Raw genomic sequence first — 13,507 nt, forward strand, 5'->3', positions numbered from 1 at the left:
CTGTTTTCGGTTTTCGAAATTTCTTGTCGTGTACGGTCGTGTACACATTCTGAATAAAACTTCTTTTCAACTTTTACTATTTGACTTAGAAATTCTTTTATTGCGTAAAAAGGATACAAGTTCTGTTTGTTCTGCACAATGCGCATTTGTTAATGCTCTGGAATGCTTGAACGTAAATCAAACACACTCAGAACACATTCTGTATTACATTAACATAAAAATTCGATGGCGGTATCGGTGCATTCATTCCGGAAGGTGAGCTTCGATAAAAATGATGTAAATGAAGGCTCCAAGGGTTGCACCAAAGTGCGGAATCACAAGAGGGATCCAGAACCACATCCAATTGTCGTAGCTGGATCGTCAAAGTTAAGATTTCGTAAATGTGTAGTATATTTTTGCTATAGGAAACTCTGGCATACCTAAATACTTGTGGACCCCATCCGACTAAGTAAGTGAACAGTCTTGGAGATAAATCTCGAGCCGGATTGACGGGCACACCGCAGTTCATACTGAAACTGATGCCCAATCCCATGATGAGAAATCCCATGTATAAGGCAAAGACAGAAAGTGGAACTTTGCAATTTAGTCGATCGACTATAGCGCATGCACACAGCAACAACAGGGCCGATCCTACTATCTGTTTTCATATAATTTTATATCAATAAGAAAATGCATTTGTAAGAAAGAAATGTTTCAAAAACACACCGAATCGACAATGGCTCCTGCTGTTGAGAGGTAGGCAGAAGGATAAGGAGCGAAAATGGCAGCGAATCCTGGATCATCTTCTGTCATCACAAATTGGCCCCCAGTTTGATAATAAATCGCCTCTGAAATTTGGAGCAAATATCATTAGGTAAAATGAATTGAATAAGCACCGTATTATGTAGCTAAAACCGAGGTAAACTGCAAAGACGCAAGATGCAGCTGCAAAAGCGCCGATATACTGAGCAGCCCAATAGACTGGTAACTTTCGCCATTCAACTGTATAAGAATTGAAATCGAGTAAAGTCAAAATTTTATAAATTTATGATGACTTGGGAAGCGACTTCGTCTTACGTCTTCCAACACAGGCCAGACCGAACGACATTGCTGGGTTCAGATGAGCACCTTAAAATACAAATTTGACTGATGGTTATTCTTAAATTGAATATTGCATTTCTCTTTTCGACTTGACGAACCTGACACACCGCCTGCAACCCAAACACCGGCCATGACACCTTGATTGAGACATTTCAATAAATTTGTTTTAGAACGATAATCAGATTTATTCAGATATAATAAATAAGAAAACAATTTTTCTCGTTATGAAATGAATTTTGTTTTTTTACCGAATCCATCGCCAAATCTGCCGGCCATGAATTCTGCCAGTTTCCCGTTGGTCAACACCGTTTGTGCCTTTGTTCCGATAATGCATAACTTGACGTTTGCAAAGTAGCCATCATGTCGATAGAAAAATTCAGCGAATCACTGCAGGTAGCTCAAAGATGTTGTTCCAGCTTTTTTGTATGTATACCACTAGAACGAAGGTCCCGGCCAGCTCTCCAAGAAATTCCCGGATAAGGGGGTAGGAAGCCAGGCTGATGGCCCTTCTCACGCGACGCTTATCGACCATCTTGCCCTGTTGTTTAGATGGAGTGATCCACTCCTCGATGATGAGTGAGTTTATTCAAACGACGACTATAGAAAAACCCAGCCGACTACACTATTGCCCCACTTTCCCCGTCGCCTGATAAAAAGAGCCTACTGATCTGGCACTCCCATTTCGAGCCAATCGCAGCAATCCCGACCGAAAAATATCCCACAACCTCACTGGCCAGCGCTTGCCAGACATTTGAGTGACACGTTGACAGGTTCGTGTTGACCCAACTGGTTGTGCAATGCAGGCTAGTATTATCTCTATCAAGTAAACCCACATTTCAACAATGAAAGGTAAAAGAAATGCGCTTGATATCATTACATACAAATAAACTGCCGTCTGTATAGCTTGGGGTCTGGCTTTTCTTATGTATATGCTTTATCCCTTATTCTCTTTTACTCATCTATATCAATAACCGCGTCTGTCTGCTGTGATGCTCATCGCATAGAAGTGAAAGCTGTTGAGCACTCTGATAAAAAAACCAGGCTCTTATATTTTCTTTCTCCGCATCTTTTAGGACTTTGTGTATTAGAGTAAACAATCGATAGATTTCGGTCGGCTATTTTTCGGCTTTTCCTTTGTAGATTTGGTTTTCTCCCGAGGTGGAACAACAAATAAGTTATATACTTGAAAGAGTTCAAAAACGGAAAATTGTTGTTTTTCTTTTTTTGTACATGTATCTCAGCTCGATGTTCGGAATAAACACACCACCACACGCTCACACATCATGGTGCAACATTATATAGATAATGAATCAGCAGAGAAGTATCATAGAACACTAACAGCTGCATTTTTTGTAGTTGGGAACAAGAGTAAGAGGAAGCCACAATGAACTCTCGGTTTCACATTTATCGTTTACCTACACATACAAATACATATACATATAGGATGGGGATGCTCTGTTTGAATACATGGATAGTCAAATCACGCCAACTTCATTCAAAGTCATTTTGTAATGAGGAGTATACAGTGGTCCAGTTCCCAAATTAAAAAAATAATAATGAGGATCAAAGATACAACAATAGAATGGAACGATTTTTCAATGGTTGCAATAAAAATAAAAAACAGACGCTCGCGGTCTTGATGAAGGAAGATAGTTAAAGCGGTTGCCAAGTCCGTTTTTCTCCTGTTAATTCGACGTGGTAAAACCTGTTTGAAGAGAGACAAAAAAAAAAAGAATGTTGACGCCTTCATTAGTATCCATGTCTTTTTCCATTTTAAGCTCTTTGATAGGTATTAATGGCAGCAATAAAAAACGAATGAGGTTATAAATAGCATTGGCGAGAGGAGAAAAGGAAAACCGAATAATCAAGCGCATTGATATTTTTAAATGCCCCCATCACCCAGGCGATGGCCACTTTGTAGCCTAACGTGTGTGTTGTGTCACTCACCCCTCCGATCAAAATTTTACAAAAGAGTTGGTGAAGATCTTATAATATCGATGTAGCGATCACTGCGTTATTAGAAACCTATACATACACATGTTGCAACATTTGAAATGATCAATTCCGGGTTAGATTCTATACACGAGGGGGAAAGCTCAAATTCTAATAGGAATGGATCGCCAAACTTACTCTCCATGTCCATGTTCTGGATCTTTTCTCCTCGCTCTTTGTTGAAATTCGCTCGTGGAACGGTGATGGGCACCACTTCGTCGCCTTCCTCCGGCCAATGAGCTTCGACAAAGGCGATGTAAATGAAGACCCCGAGGATAGCTCCGATGTGAGGGCCGACGATGGGTATCCAGAACCAGTTGTAATTGTTCCAGCTATAGACGAGCGAGTAGTTTAGATTCATTACGCTTGCAAACGGTGCGGCATGAAAGTTTGGAGGGATCTCTCATTACCTGAAAGATTGATCCCATCCGGCGATGAGAGTGATGAGACGGGGCGAAAGATCTCTGGCCGGATTGAGCGCGTAGCCGCAGTTGGCCCCGAAGCAAACGCCAATGCCCAGAATGGTGAATCCCACGTACATTGGCACTAGGGCCGACGGAATTTGCGTGTTTTTCTTGTCCGTGATGGCGCAGATGCAGAGGAGTAGCAGCATGGTTCCCAAAATCTTTGACAAAAGTGGGACGAAAGGTTCGGATAACATTCATGATTAGAGTTCAGGTCGATTTGTGTTGTTGTTGTTGTATTTTTTTAAAAATAGACAACACCTGGTCGCCAATCCCTCCAGCAATGGAGAGCCAAGGGGCCGGATAGGTGGAAAAAATGCCGGCCAAGCCCGGATCGTTGGCTTCATTGTTCATGTACAAAGTCCCGTTGTGGTTGGCGTTGCTGTAATATTCGATGGCATCTGCAACGGGCGAAGACGAGACCCAACAACACACAAAAGAAATGCGCATTTTTGAATTGTGTTATTAGCAGTTCGCAAAATGTCGCACGTACCGCTGTAGACTCCGAGGACGGAGGCGGCTGCGGCGAAGGCGCCCAGATACTGGGCCAGCATGTAGAAGAAAACTTTGATGATGGCAATACGACCAGCGCAGGCCATTGCCAACGTGACGGCCGGATTTAAATGAGCACCTGTCAAGTCGTAAATTGTAGCGTTATTTGTTTCGAGCCCCCGTGTTTCTTTCGACAGTGGAGAGTCTAATTTTAATATGGTAGGAAGAGGAACAAAATAAGTTACGTACCCGATACGCCCCCAGCAACCAAGACCCCCATCATGACACCGACAGCCCAGCCCCAGTTGATGGAGAAAAAGTCTCCATTGGCTTCTTTTGAAAGTTTAGACTGGGCGACGCTGGCGTCACCAAAAAGCTGTTTTGAAAAATAAAAACAAAAACAAATTTGCAAATAAAACGGTTTCGGTTTAGTCACGTAGAGATTTTGGCAGGAGAAGTGTGAGTCACACGCACAAACATCCTATTATAAGATATCGCTACCGCATTCTGATGTGGACGGAGAATCACACATTTGTATTTGCATTTATCGCCAACAGGATTAAGGAATCAAATAAATAAGCCTCTGTTGATAAGTCTTGCACTATATAAGCCACAGGGCTTAAACGCCCGAGTTGATTGCAAAGGATCAGTGGATGACTTGTAAGTTATTCTTGTCAGTAAATCCTGACAGACAGCCAGTGTCTAATACAAAGAGTGCTGCTGTTCGAAAACGGAAAATACAATTCCTAATCCCGTTGTTGATTTGACGTGTTTTCCACCCTTGAAAGTTTGTTTTGATACAACCTTAAAGTTATCTAAACCATGAAGAAATCGAGAAATTTTTAATCGTCGAACCCTGCTGGAAATAATTTATTTCTGATTGATTTTGTCGATCGTGGGAATTGTTTTTTCGAAGAAAAAGCGTCTCGAAAACTTTCAATCCGTCGTCGGTTGTTTTTTTTTTGTTTTTGTCTTTTTTCATTTGGTAAAACTGTCACGCTGTGGTCTTGCGCGGGTCACGCTCTTCATTGCACAGTTCACGTTCTTGCGCATTCATTGACCACACCCTATAGAAGTTGAGGGGCGAGCGGCTCCATTCACGGAAAAACAGCCTTTAAAAAAAAAATTTAAAAGAAACAATAACAAAAACAACCGAGACGCGTTCAATAAACGTGACTCCCTGTATGACTGCGTAAGGTCTAACCTATAGTATATGGTCCTCCCGCTGGCGGTTTGGTCACGTTCGTGAAATCAACAGTTTATCAAAACTAACACAACAAGTAAAACAAAGAAATAAACGGCGTTTGTGGTGTTACGTAGAGAAACTTTCACGATTCAAAACTTGTGTGTGCGACAGTCGGGCCAGCAAACAATATTAACCATTCACCCATTTTCATTCTTTACCAAGTAAAAATGATGTCAAGTACATAATAATAATGACCAAAAAATGTCACCCGTGATCGTCGTGTCAGAGCGCAACAACGAAATCTATGGCTAAGAATGAGAAAAGGGACTTACCACAAGAATGAAAGTGCCCAGGAATTCCGCCATAATCTCGCGGAGAAGTGGCGCCTCGACACGTATCATTTTCATAAGTTTTGGGGCCATGGCACTCGGACTGCATAAAAGATAAAATAGTACATCAAGAGAGAAGAAAACAGAAATAAAAAAGAGACTTGTTGAAATTTCTGAAAAATCCCGAACAAACAAACAAACAAAAACCAAGAGCCGGAATGTAGTATATACTTTTGTATAGCCCAGTTCACGATGTACTTCCTCCGCCAACAAGTCATTGTATATCTTTGTTAGACTCGGAGGGAAGTTTGGAGCGAGGAAGTTGAGGATTTGATATTTCGATCTGATAAAATGGCGGGCTCTTTTGGGTGGGGGGGAATCGGAGAACCTCTTGCGGAAACGCACAATGAGCATCTGGCCAGATTCTGTCGATAGCTTTTAGAAGCCGCGAGAAAAACTGAAATCGGATGAAATGAGAAGCGCCATTTCCATCACGAGTCCAACATATATACACGTCGGGATTTTGAAACGTGAGACCATCTTATTCTCTCGATTGAAAATAGTGCGTTTCCAAACTCCGAAGCCCTAAGCTCGGGTTACGTCCGTCCGCCAAAACCCCAATTGAATTCGTTTGGGTTTTTATTTTCTTTTTAACGCTTCCCAGAGTCTGTGTACAAGCCCCCGTGTCTTCAATTGCCTGTCCGCGTATAAATTCGAAGCTCTATCGTAAGGAGAGAAGCAGGAAAACAAATCACAAACAAAGCTACCGGTTTTATTTCGTTAAAAGGAAAAAAAGGCGTGAAGAATATCCGCCCCCAGTAGTGGTGGTGGGCCATGGTGGTCAGCTATATCGGCGTGTAATTTGGGCGTTTACGTGCATCGTTGAACTTTTATTTTTCCCACCGAAATTGACACATGTTCTCTCTATCCGAATTCACGCCAGAATGAAAAGTGAAATAAAAAGAGAGAAACGTGAATTCCATGTGCGCAAGTTGCAAGTCTTGGAAAGAGAAAAAGAAAACGGAAAGGACTCGGCGATCGTTCCTGATGGATGACGCCAAGAATTTATGACAGCACGTTCCTCTCTGGAATTTCAAAAAGTCCCGCGCTCTTGGGAGCAGGTGGCGCCTGTCAGTGATCAATATACATAGGAAACGGAGCGCGCGCGTGTTTGAGCCGCGACGCCGGTCTCAAACGCGGCTGGGCTCACCTCCCGTGTTGTGTTGTTGGGTCCGCCTATGGAAAATCACAAACGGACGGTGAAAGCGCTCAACTGCAAACAAACCGGGCAACCCTTTTTTGTTTTGTTTCTATCGTGCCAACTTCCACGCAAATTTCGATTCTTAGATAACAAACGACAGCAACCTTCAACTCGACAACGCCTCTGCTGCAATGGCATTGTGTTGTTGTTGTTGTTGTTATTGAATTCTGAATATGACCCAGTAAGAAATAATTATTTCAAAGTTGTTTTTTTACTTTTTAGAGCAAACAGCAACAGTTTGGAAAAGGAAACTTTCGAGATAACCCGATTGAACCGTCTCTCTCTTTTTTCAAATGGCGTTATAGTCCACAGCGCGAGAAAAACTTAAAAACTAAAAATTTGATCCACTTGTTATTATTATATAAACTTACATAAAAAATCGTTACTCGACATTGAACTTTTTTTTCGTCCGTCAAACGACAGTCGACATTCACACGTCGTCGCCGTCTCGAGACGCAGTTTTTCAAACGAAAAATTTGGCGGGTAGGGAAATGGCTTTGGTCGAACCCCGTGCCCACGCCAATTTAGATATGGGGGGGGGGAGTGATGCAACTTTCTTTTTGGAGATGAGAGTTTCGTTGCTGTTGAAGCAATCTATTTTCAGATGTTTTGGAATGTGGAAGTGGACGGGTGGGGGCTAGCGCTTTTTTACATATATAAGATGCCACGAATAGATGAGAAGAGAGACACTGAATGGAGACGGACTCAAAGGAAAAACTGGATCTAGTCCGTCCGTGTAAAGAAGAAGAAAATAAAAAAAAGGAACTTGGGTCACACACAAAAGTCTGGAAAACAAATAGCTACGGGTCTCTCGTTCAATCGACGCACTTGCGCGTCTCTCCACAAAAATATGTGTCACACACACCCTGTTTGGTTAGTAATAATAATACCCTTTTTTTTTTTATTATGGCATTGACAACAACATGTGCGACCTAATTTGTTTTTTACCCGCCAGATTTTCTGGACCGGGCATATCTTTTTTTTTGAATTTGAAGGGTCGCCCATTTTCCCTGTATTCCTTTATAGCTAATTGTTTCAGGGCATCTTCTTCTTGATTTTCAAAAAAGGGAAAAGCGATCATGGGCGGTTGATAGGAGAGAATGTGGAGATGGATCTTACCTTTAGAGGTGCTGCGGTTATTGTAGATTCTCTGCGGGATCAGATCGGGGCAGCACGGATGATGCACAACTGAACACTCAAGTTGCGGCAAGTCAAGTGTCCCCGCCACCGCCGCAGAGACCTCTCGCACTCCTCCTCCTCCTCCTGCCTCCCTTTTTTCTCCTCCCACCACCCTCCTCCCCACCCCCCACCGTCCGCTCTCTGTGTCAGCTATACAGCACAGTGTTGACTCCCTGTTACTTTGGAATCCATCACATCTATCGGGCGAGTGTCAAAACGAGACGAACGGGAGGCCCCAGCAGAGTCCCGGTGGTCCCGCTATCACGCTCTCCCCTATACAGCAGACACTGAACGCAGTTCTCCCGTCTGTTTGCACAGATGGGTAGAGGCAGGGGGTTGAACGCAGCAGCAACGTTGGCCACGTTAAAACATGCGCAATCGTCCATACGTCCAATATCTCCGAGCTGAGAGACCGACCTTCAGACTCGGTTACTATCATCATGTGATATGAGGATGATAATCGTTTCTATTGACCCATCTTCTTTTCCCGATCCCCAAATCACTACCAAAATGAAAATGTTTAAAAAAGGAAAAGGATCGACTCTAATGCGCTCACAATCACCAAATCGAAAAATGATCCCCTCATTTTCTTTTTCAAGTGATTACACACGAGAATCAGCTGACATTGTAACTGATGCGACCGGATAAAAATAAACTCTAATACCCCACCCCACTTCCGATGGATGGCATAAAGGGAAAAAAAAAACCCGGCAGGATTGGGTTGGATTGTGTCCCTCGGTGCGCATCTTGTGTGTTCCCTCGGTTACAATATATTTATCCGAGAGAGAGAGAGAGAAACGTAGAATACCAAAGGAAAAGTAGTTTTCAAAGCATATTATATGGAAGGGTTTTTTTTTTCAGGATCGTCACGCTACGAGTCGCTCAGCGAGCAACTGGGGAATAAAATCTGATTTGCGACCGACATGTAAGGGCGTTGGTCGTATGACAGAGGACTGGACACAATACTGAATGATCCGACGTCGTCGTCGTCTTCTGCCCGGGCAAAAATGACAGCGCCGCGTCCCATCGATTCAACCAGAACAACTATATTGCCGGTGTCCCCCCAAAAAATAAATAAAAAGTGCCGATTGAGAGAATTCAACAGAATTTAAAAAAAGGAGAACAGAGAATGAAAGGGTCAACCGGAATCACTACATTTGGACATATGTACGACCATAACCGGCAAAAGTGAAAAGAGAAAGAAATAATTTAAAACCAAATCAAAATGTATTCAACTCACCGGAGGGAATTGGTGGGGGTCGACGATTCGATGGTTTCAGTCGATCTCCAGTGGTGACTGCGACGGTCATCCATGTCTTGCAGGATTTCCCGGCTGATGGGAAAGTGATGCGGATGGTGTCTCATCTGCTGCGGTTGAAGCGTCTCGTTGGCGTGTTGACGGCGATTAGTTTCCATGTTGGTCCCGATGAGATTCGTTTGCCTGTTGCTGACTTGCTGCCTCCGTTACTCAAACCGACACTGAAGGGTTAGCCAACTGTTTACCTGGGTAGATATAGACGGCCGGCCGGCCAAATGAGCAACCTCTCTCTCCCGATGAAACGTGTTCGCTCTTCTCGCTATGTACAATCCAGCGTGCGAGTGAGAGAAAGCCGCAAGAAGGGGAGGAGATTGAAGAAAGAACGTGAGCTCCCCTATCACCCAACCCCCCTCGAGGTCTTCCAGCGCACAGGCCATCAAGGATAGACTCCAACCGAGCGCGTACAGGTAAAAAGGTCGCAAGCCCCATGGCAGCGTGACTCTTCTGGTACGAGTTTTGGCACAGCAGCCGAGTTCATCGCTAAGTGTGTGTGTGTTGTTACCTTCGTCTTAAATTTTTTTGCGCTCACCAAATGCGGAAGATGATCAGAATCCGCCGGATCTCCTGGAAGGAAACAACTTTCACGTGTTTTGATTTCCTTGTTGATTTTTTGACTTGACAATTTCTATTATTATAGAATTTTGCGGTCCGCTCTTTTTTGTTTTTCTCATTGTCGATGATGGATGATGAAAGTGTCACGGTAAGAAGAAGTAAAAAAGGAAAGGTTCAGCCTCGTAAATGTAATCACAAGTTGTTGCTTTACACGGCCGGCGGATGACGGCGGATGATGAGTTTTGAAATGTTGTTGTCTTTTGTTTTGTTTTTTTTGGTTTAATTCGGAAGAGGGAGAAAGGTTATATAAGATTTTTAACCAAGGTTATTATGTCTCTAATTCTTCTTCTGTCTATTCACTTTTTAAATTGCGCTGATGTGCGAATTCATTGTTGGTCTGCGAGCTCGATCGTTTCTTTAATAACTACGGGCTAATACAAAAGCCATGGATCTCTTGATTGCTCGGCTTCAAGAGATTTGGCAATTTTAACCAACCGCTCCCATCGTATAGTTTCCTTTTAAAAGGCAAACGAAAGACTTTGGTGAAACACAACGCACATCTCTCTTGTAATAAGGCAAAACAAAAATAGAACTAGCGGTTCAAAATGAAAATGAGACAATAAAGAAGCCGCGACGTTCTACATAATAATAACCAAATGAAATGCCCTTGATATTTTTTCTCGTCGAGCTATTCTTCTCATCCGCAGCGCTGAAGTTCGCCGCAATTAACCTGGAGCCGTGTTGGTGTTACACATGCAAAACGGCGGATTGAAATAGAACAAGAAATAAGAAAGGGCCAGCAGAAAATATGTTTTTTTTTTTCTTTTTTAATTATTTTTATTTGAGAAAATTGGCCGGTCATGATGATTTCTATAGAAAACTTTTTCCTCCAGCTTCTTTCTTCATCATCATCGCCACTCACTCGATCAACCTCCGCGTCTCTCGCAATTTAATTGGGGGGAGCGACACACCTGTTTTTTTCTATGCAACAACGTACAACACAAACGCAGTGCTGGGGATCAAGATAATATAGATCCTAATAGAATTGATCGCTGCCCGCTGAATAAAACGGACACGACCTAGGGAAACAAGTGAGGCAAACTTGTGTGGAAATCGCCCGGATCAAAATATACCGGAACCTCCCTCCTAATAGGGCTCGTTCTTTCTATACGTACACGAGAACAACTTTCTTGATTCGCATCGAGATAGTGTGTACACTCGTCTACGCACGCTGTGACACACATGACTTAAATGAGAGTCACGTCAAGAATGTGGCACTCCTCGAAAAATAAAAAATAAAACGAGTTTGCGCGCGTCAGAACACAATCGCCAACAAGATCCAAATCTTTTACACCGGCGAGAGCGAGACTTTCACTTGCTGGGAAACTAACGTCTTCATTCTTTCAGACTGTTGTGTGTTTGAACGAATGACAAATGATTACAAACATGTGTGACTTTTTTTTTTAAATTCATTTGTTGATTTCTGGTAGATGATGTGCCAAAAAATTCTAGTGACGAATTCCGTGAATTGTTCATTGTTTTCCTCGAAGGCAATCCCGGCATCATGTACTATAGTTTGGTGCATTTCAAAAAAGGTGTGTACTCTCCGACTGATTTAGGCCGAGACACCAGCGCAACACACTCGCCCAGCAGGAGAAATGGCATGACAAGTCCATTTATGGAAATCTCAAACTCAGGTTATACTATGTATAACTTGAAAGGAAAATAACCAAAAAGAGATGTTGGTATCCGATGAAAACCACACAACATATTATTAGCAGACCACATATGCAGAGAGATCTTTGATTTCTTGTGCGCGACGCAGTTAATTGCAAAACTCAAGTTTTGATTTGTTTCGCTTCCATTCTGTTAATAAATGACTTGAAAGAAACGATTTAGGAAACGAGAAAAAGATCTACAGGAAACGGAGAACGACAACAAAGTTTCAGACTGTGCACTTTGTACATTGCGCCAAAGTTATCCAAGCGGGTGGTGTTCAACATTGAAATAAAGCGAAAGAAATTCAAATGTTGACCTTGTCATTCTTTCTTCCGGAGCCGGATGAACTAGTCTAAAAAACATTCCCCCCTACCAGCTCCGAATAGTTTCGTCTGTCGGGATAGAAAACAATCAAAGATTTGGAAAATGATATAGCGTGACTATGTGGAAATTGAATACACACACACACACACAAAAATAAGTAATTGGCCTTGAAATTGACGCTGAGAATGCAAAGTTAAAGTTGAGCTTAGTTAGCGGGGGAAATTGCTCCGCGGCACGTGCGGTGTCCGTCGTCCGCTCGGTATTTAATAAGTTGATAGTGCGCGGGCCCGTCATTGTCTGCTGGTTTTATCAGTGACGATAACAATAAAAAAATCGAGTTCCGTCTCGCATTACCCGCAACGGGTTCTTCATTAATGCCCGACCATTCAAACCGATTCAAGATTCAATAAGTTGTTTTCCGATCGAAAAAATAAGCCAGACAGCTAGCGACTCGATCCGCATTCAGCACTGGCTGCTGTTGTGTGGTAATTGATGCCAAATGAACTCGCCGTTAGCGATGAACGTTTCTCTTCGGAGAAGAAAACAACAACAACAACAACAACAAATAGCAAAATGAAGAAACAGGGGAACCACCTTTGCTTGTTACTTGGAACACAAGCAAGCCACCGGCTAGCCTAACATGGTTATTCGTTCAACGTGGAATTATTCAGGGGGGAAAAACCGATGTCGCCATACCAACGGGTTGAAAACCCCAGAAGAATTTGCATGATTACATTTTCCTTTATGGCTATCTTTCGTGTTGGTTGGCTGTTTATCATTTCAAAGGCGAATATATAAATTTCGGTCAGTGAAAAATGTGCAGACAGCAGCTTAGAATGTTTAAATTTCTGGTCCGAAAAGATGTTTGACGTACATATTGAAATATTGTTATCTGTGTCTGAATTGTTTGGACGTCGATCGTCATTGATCGACTCGAATTTTTTTTTATTTTAAAATGGTGAAATCAAGAGTAGACTCGTTGCACTTTCATTATCGGCTGGGAATTCACGACTCAATGTTTGATTGCGTCGTTCAAACATATGAACAAACGATCTGACTTTTTAAAGTTAGCTGTTTGCGGGTGGCACACATTCTAATTTGTTTCATTTGTCGTCCTGATGCAGCCGTTCACAGTCTATAGGACATGATGTAATTTTGTTATTAGATACGTGTATGGCTGACCAGCCAGTGACCCAATAATATGAGGGGACTTTGGTATGAGACATTAGTGCCGTTCGTTTGTTTATTGATTAAAAAACCTGTGCATGATTCTCTGCTGCCCATATGTCATACGGGTGGTGTTTACAATACCGACTCGAGTTTTCGACATCCTCTCTGTTTAATTTATCCGTAGAAATTCGACGAGAGATACCCCAACACACGTAGACTCCATACATATAGTGAGTTTCCGTGATAGGAATGTCAATGTAATAAGACGGACGTTGTAAAGGATGTCGCCACTCTATTTTACTGGAAAGAGTAGGGCGTGTCAACATAGCTAATTAAAAAGGAAATGTTTCCTATTGCCCTTGAAAGATATGGAGAGCCCCTTCAATAATACTTGTGGCGTGTTCTCGTTGATTATTATAACAATCTCGCGATGAGAAAATA

The 13,507-nt window shown here is 42.5% G+C and overlaps 2 protein-coding genes across 6 annotated transcripts; both read right to left on the reverse strand.

The window, feature by feature from the left end:
* Nucleotides 1-79: 79 nt before the first annotated feature.
* Nucleotides 80-1,840, reverse strand: LOC124198575 (aquaporin-10-like). The gene is made up of 8 exons (XM_046594473.1): nucleotides 1,514-1,840; nucleotides 1,329-1,416; nucleotides 1,179-1,217; nucleotides 1,057-1,107; nucleotides 895-981; nucleotides 706-827; nucleotides 420-637; nucleotides 80-352 (listed from the first exon to the last, which is right to left on the reverse strand). The coding sequence occupies exons 1-8, from the start codon at nucleotides 1,610-1,612 to the stop codon at nucleotides 244-246; spliced, it is 813 nt and encodes a 270-aa protein (XP_046450429.1). The 5' UTR covers nucleotides 1,613-1,840; the 3' UTR covers nucleotides 80-243.
* A 453-nt stretch (nucleotides 1,841-2,293) lies between these two features.
* Nucleotides 2,294-9,463, reverse strand: LOC124198552 (aquaporin-7-like). Of its 5 annotated transcripts, XR_006876597.1 has the most exons (9): nucleotides 9,224-9,457; nucleotides 5,547-5,646; nucleotides 4,278-4,404; nucleotides 4,030-4,167; nucleotides 3,798-3,937; nucleotides 3,483-3,697; nucleotides 3,211-3,404; nucleotides 3,028-3,105; nucleotides 2,294-2,785 (listed from the first exon to the last, which is right to left on the reverse strand). XR_006876597.1 is itself a non-coding variant. In XM_046594434.1 (8 exons), the coding sequence occupies exons 1-8, from the start codon at nucleotides 9,397-9,399 to the stop codon at nucleotides 2,766-2,768; spliced, it is 1,110 nt and encodes a 369-aa protein (XP_046450390.1). In that variant the 5' UTR covers nucleotides 9,400-9,463; the 3' UTR covers nucleotides 2,294-2,765. The 5 variants fall into 5 exon arrangements, 4 of the variants coding, with proteins under 4 accessions (XP_046450390.1, XP_046450422.1, XP_046450411.1 ...); XM_046594434.1 differs by lacking the exon at nucleotides 3,028-3,105 and having other exon boundaries at nucleotides 9,224-9,463; XM_046594466.1 differs by lacking the exons at nucleotides 3,028-3,105; nucleotides 9,224-9,457 and adding an exon at nucleotides 7,924-8,063.
* Nucleotides 9,464-13,507: the final 4,044 nt, after the last annotated feature.

Source organism: Daphnia pulex, chromosome 1 (genome assembly GCF_021134715.1).
Source record: "Daphnia pulex isolate KAP4 chromosome 1, ASM2113471v1".
In the NCBI taxonomy this organism is placed as follows: domain Eukaryota; kingdom Metazoa; phylum Arthropoda; class Branchiopoda; order Diplostraca; family Daphniidae; genus Daphnia; species Daphnia pulex.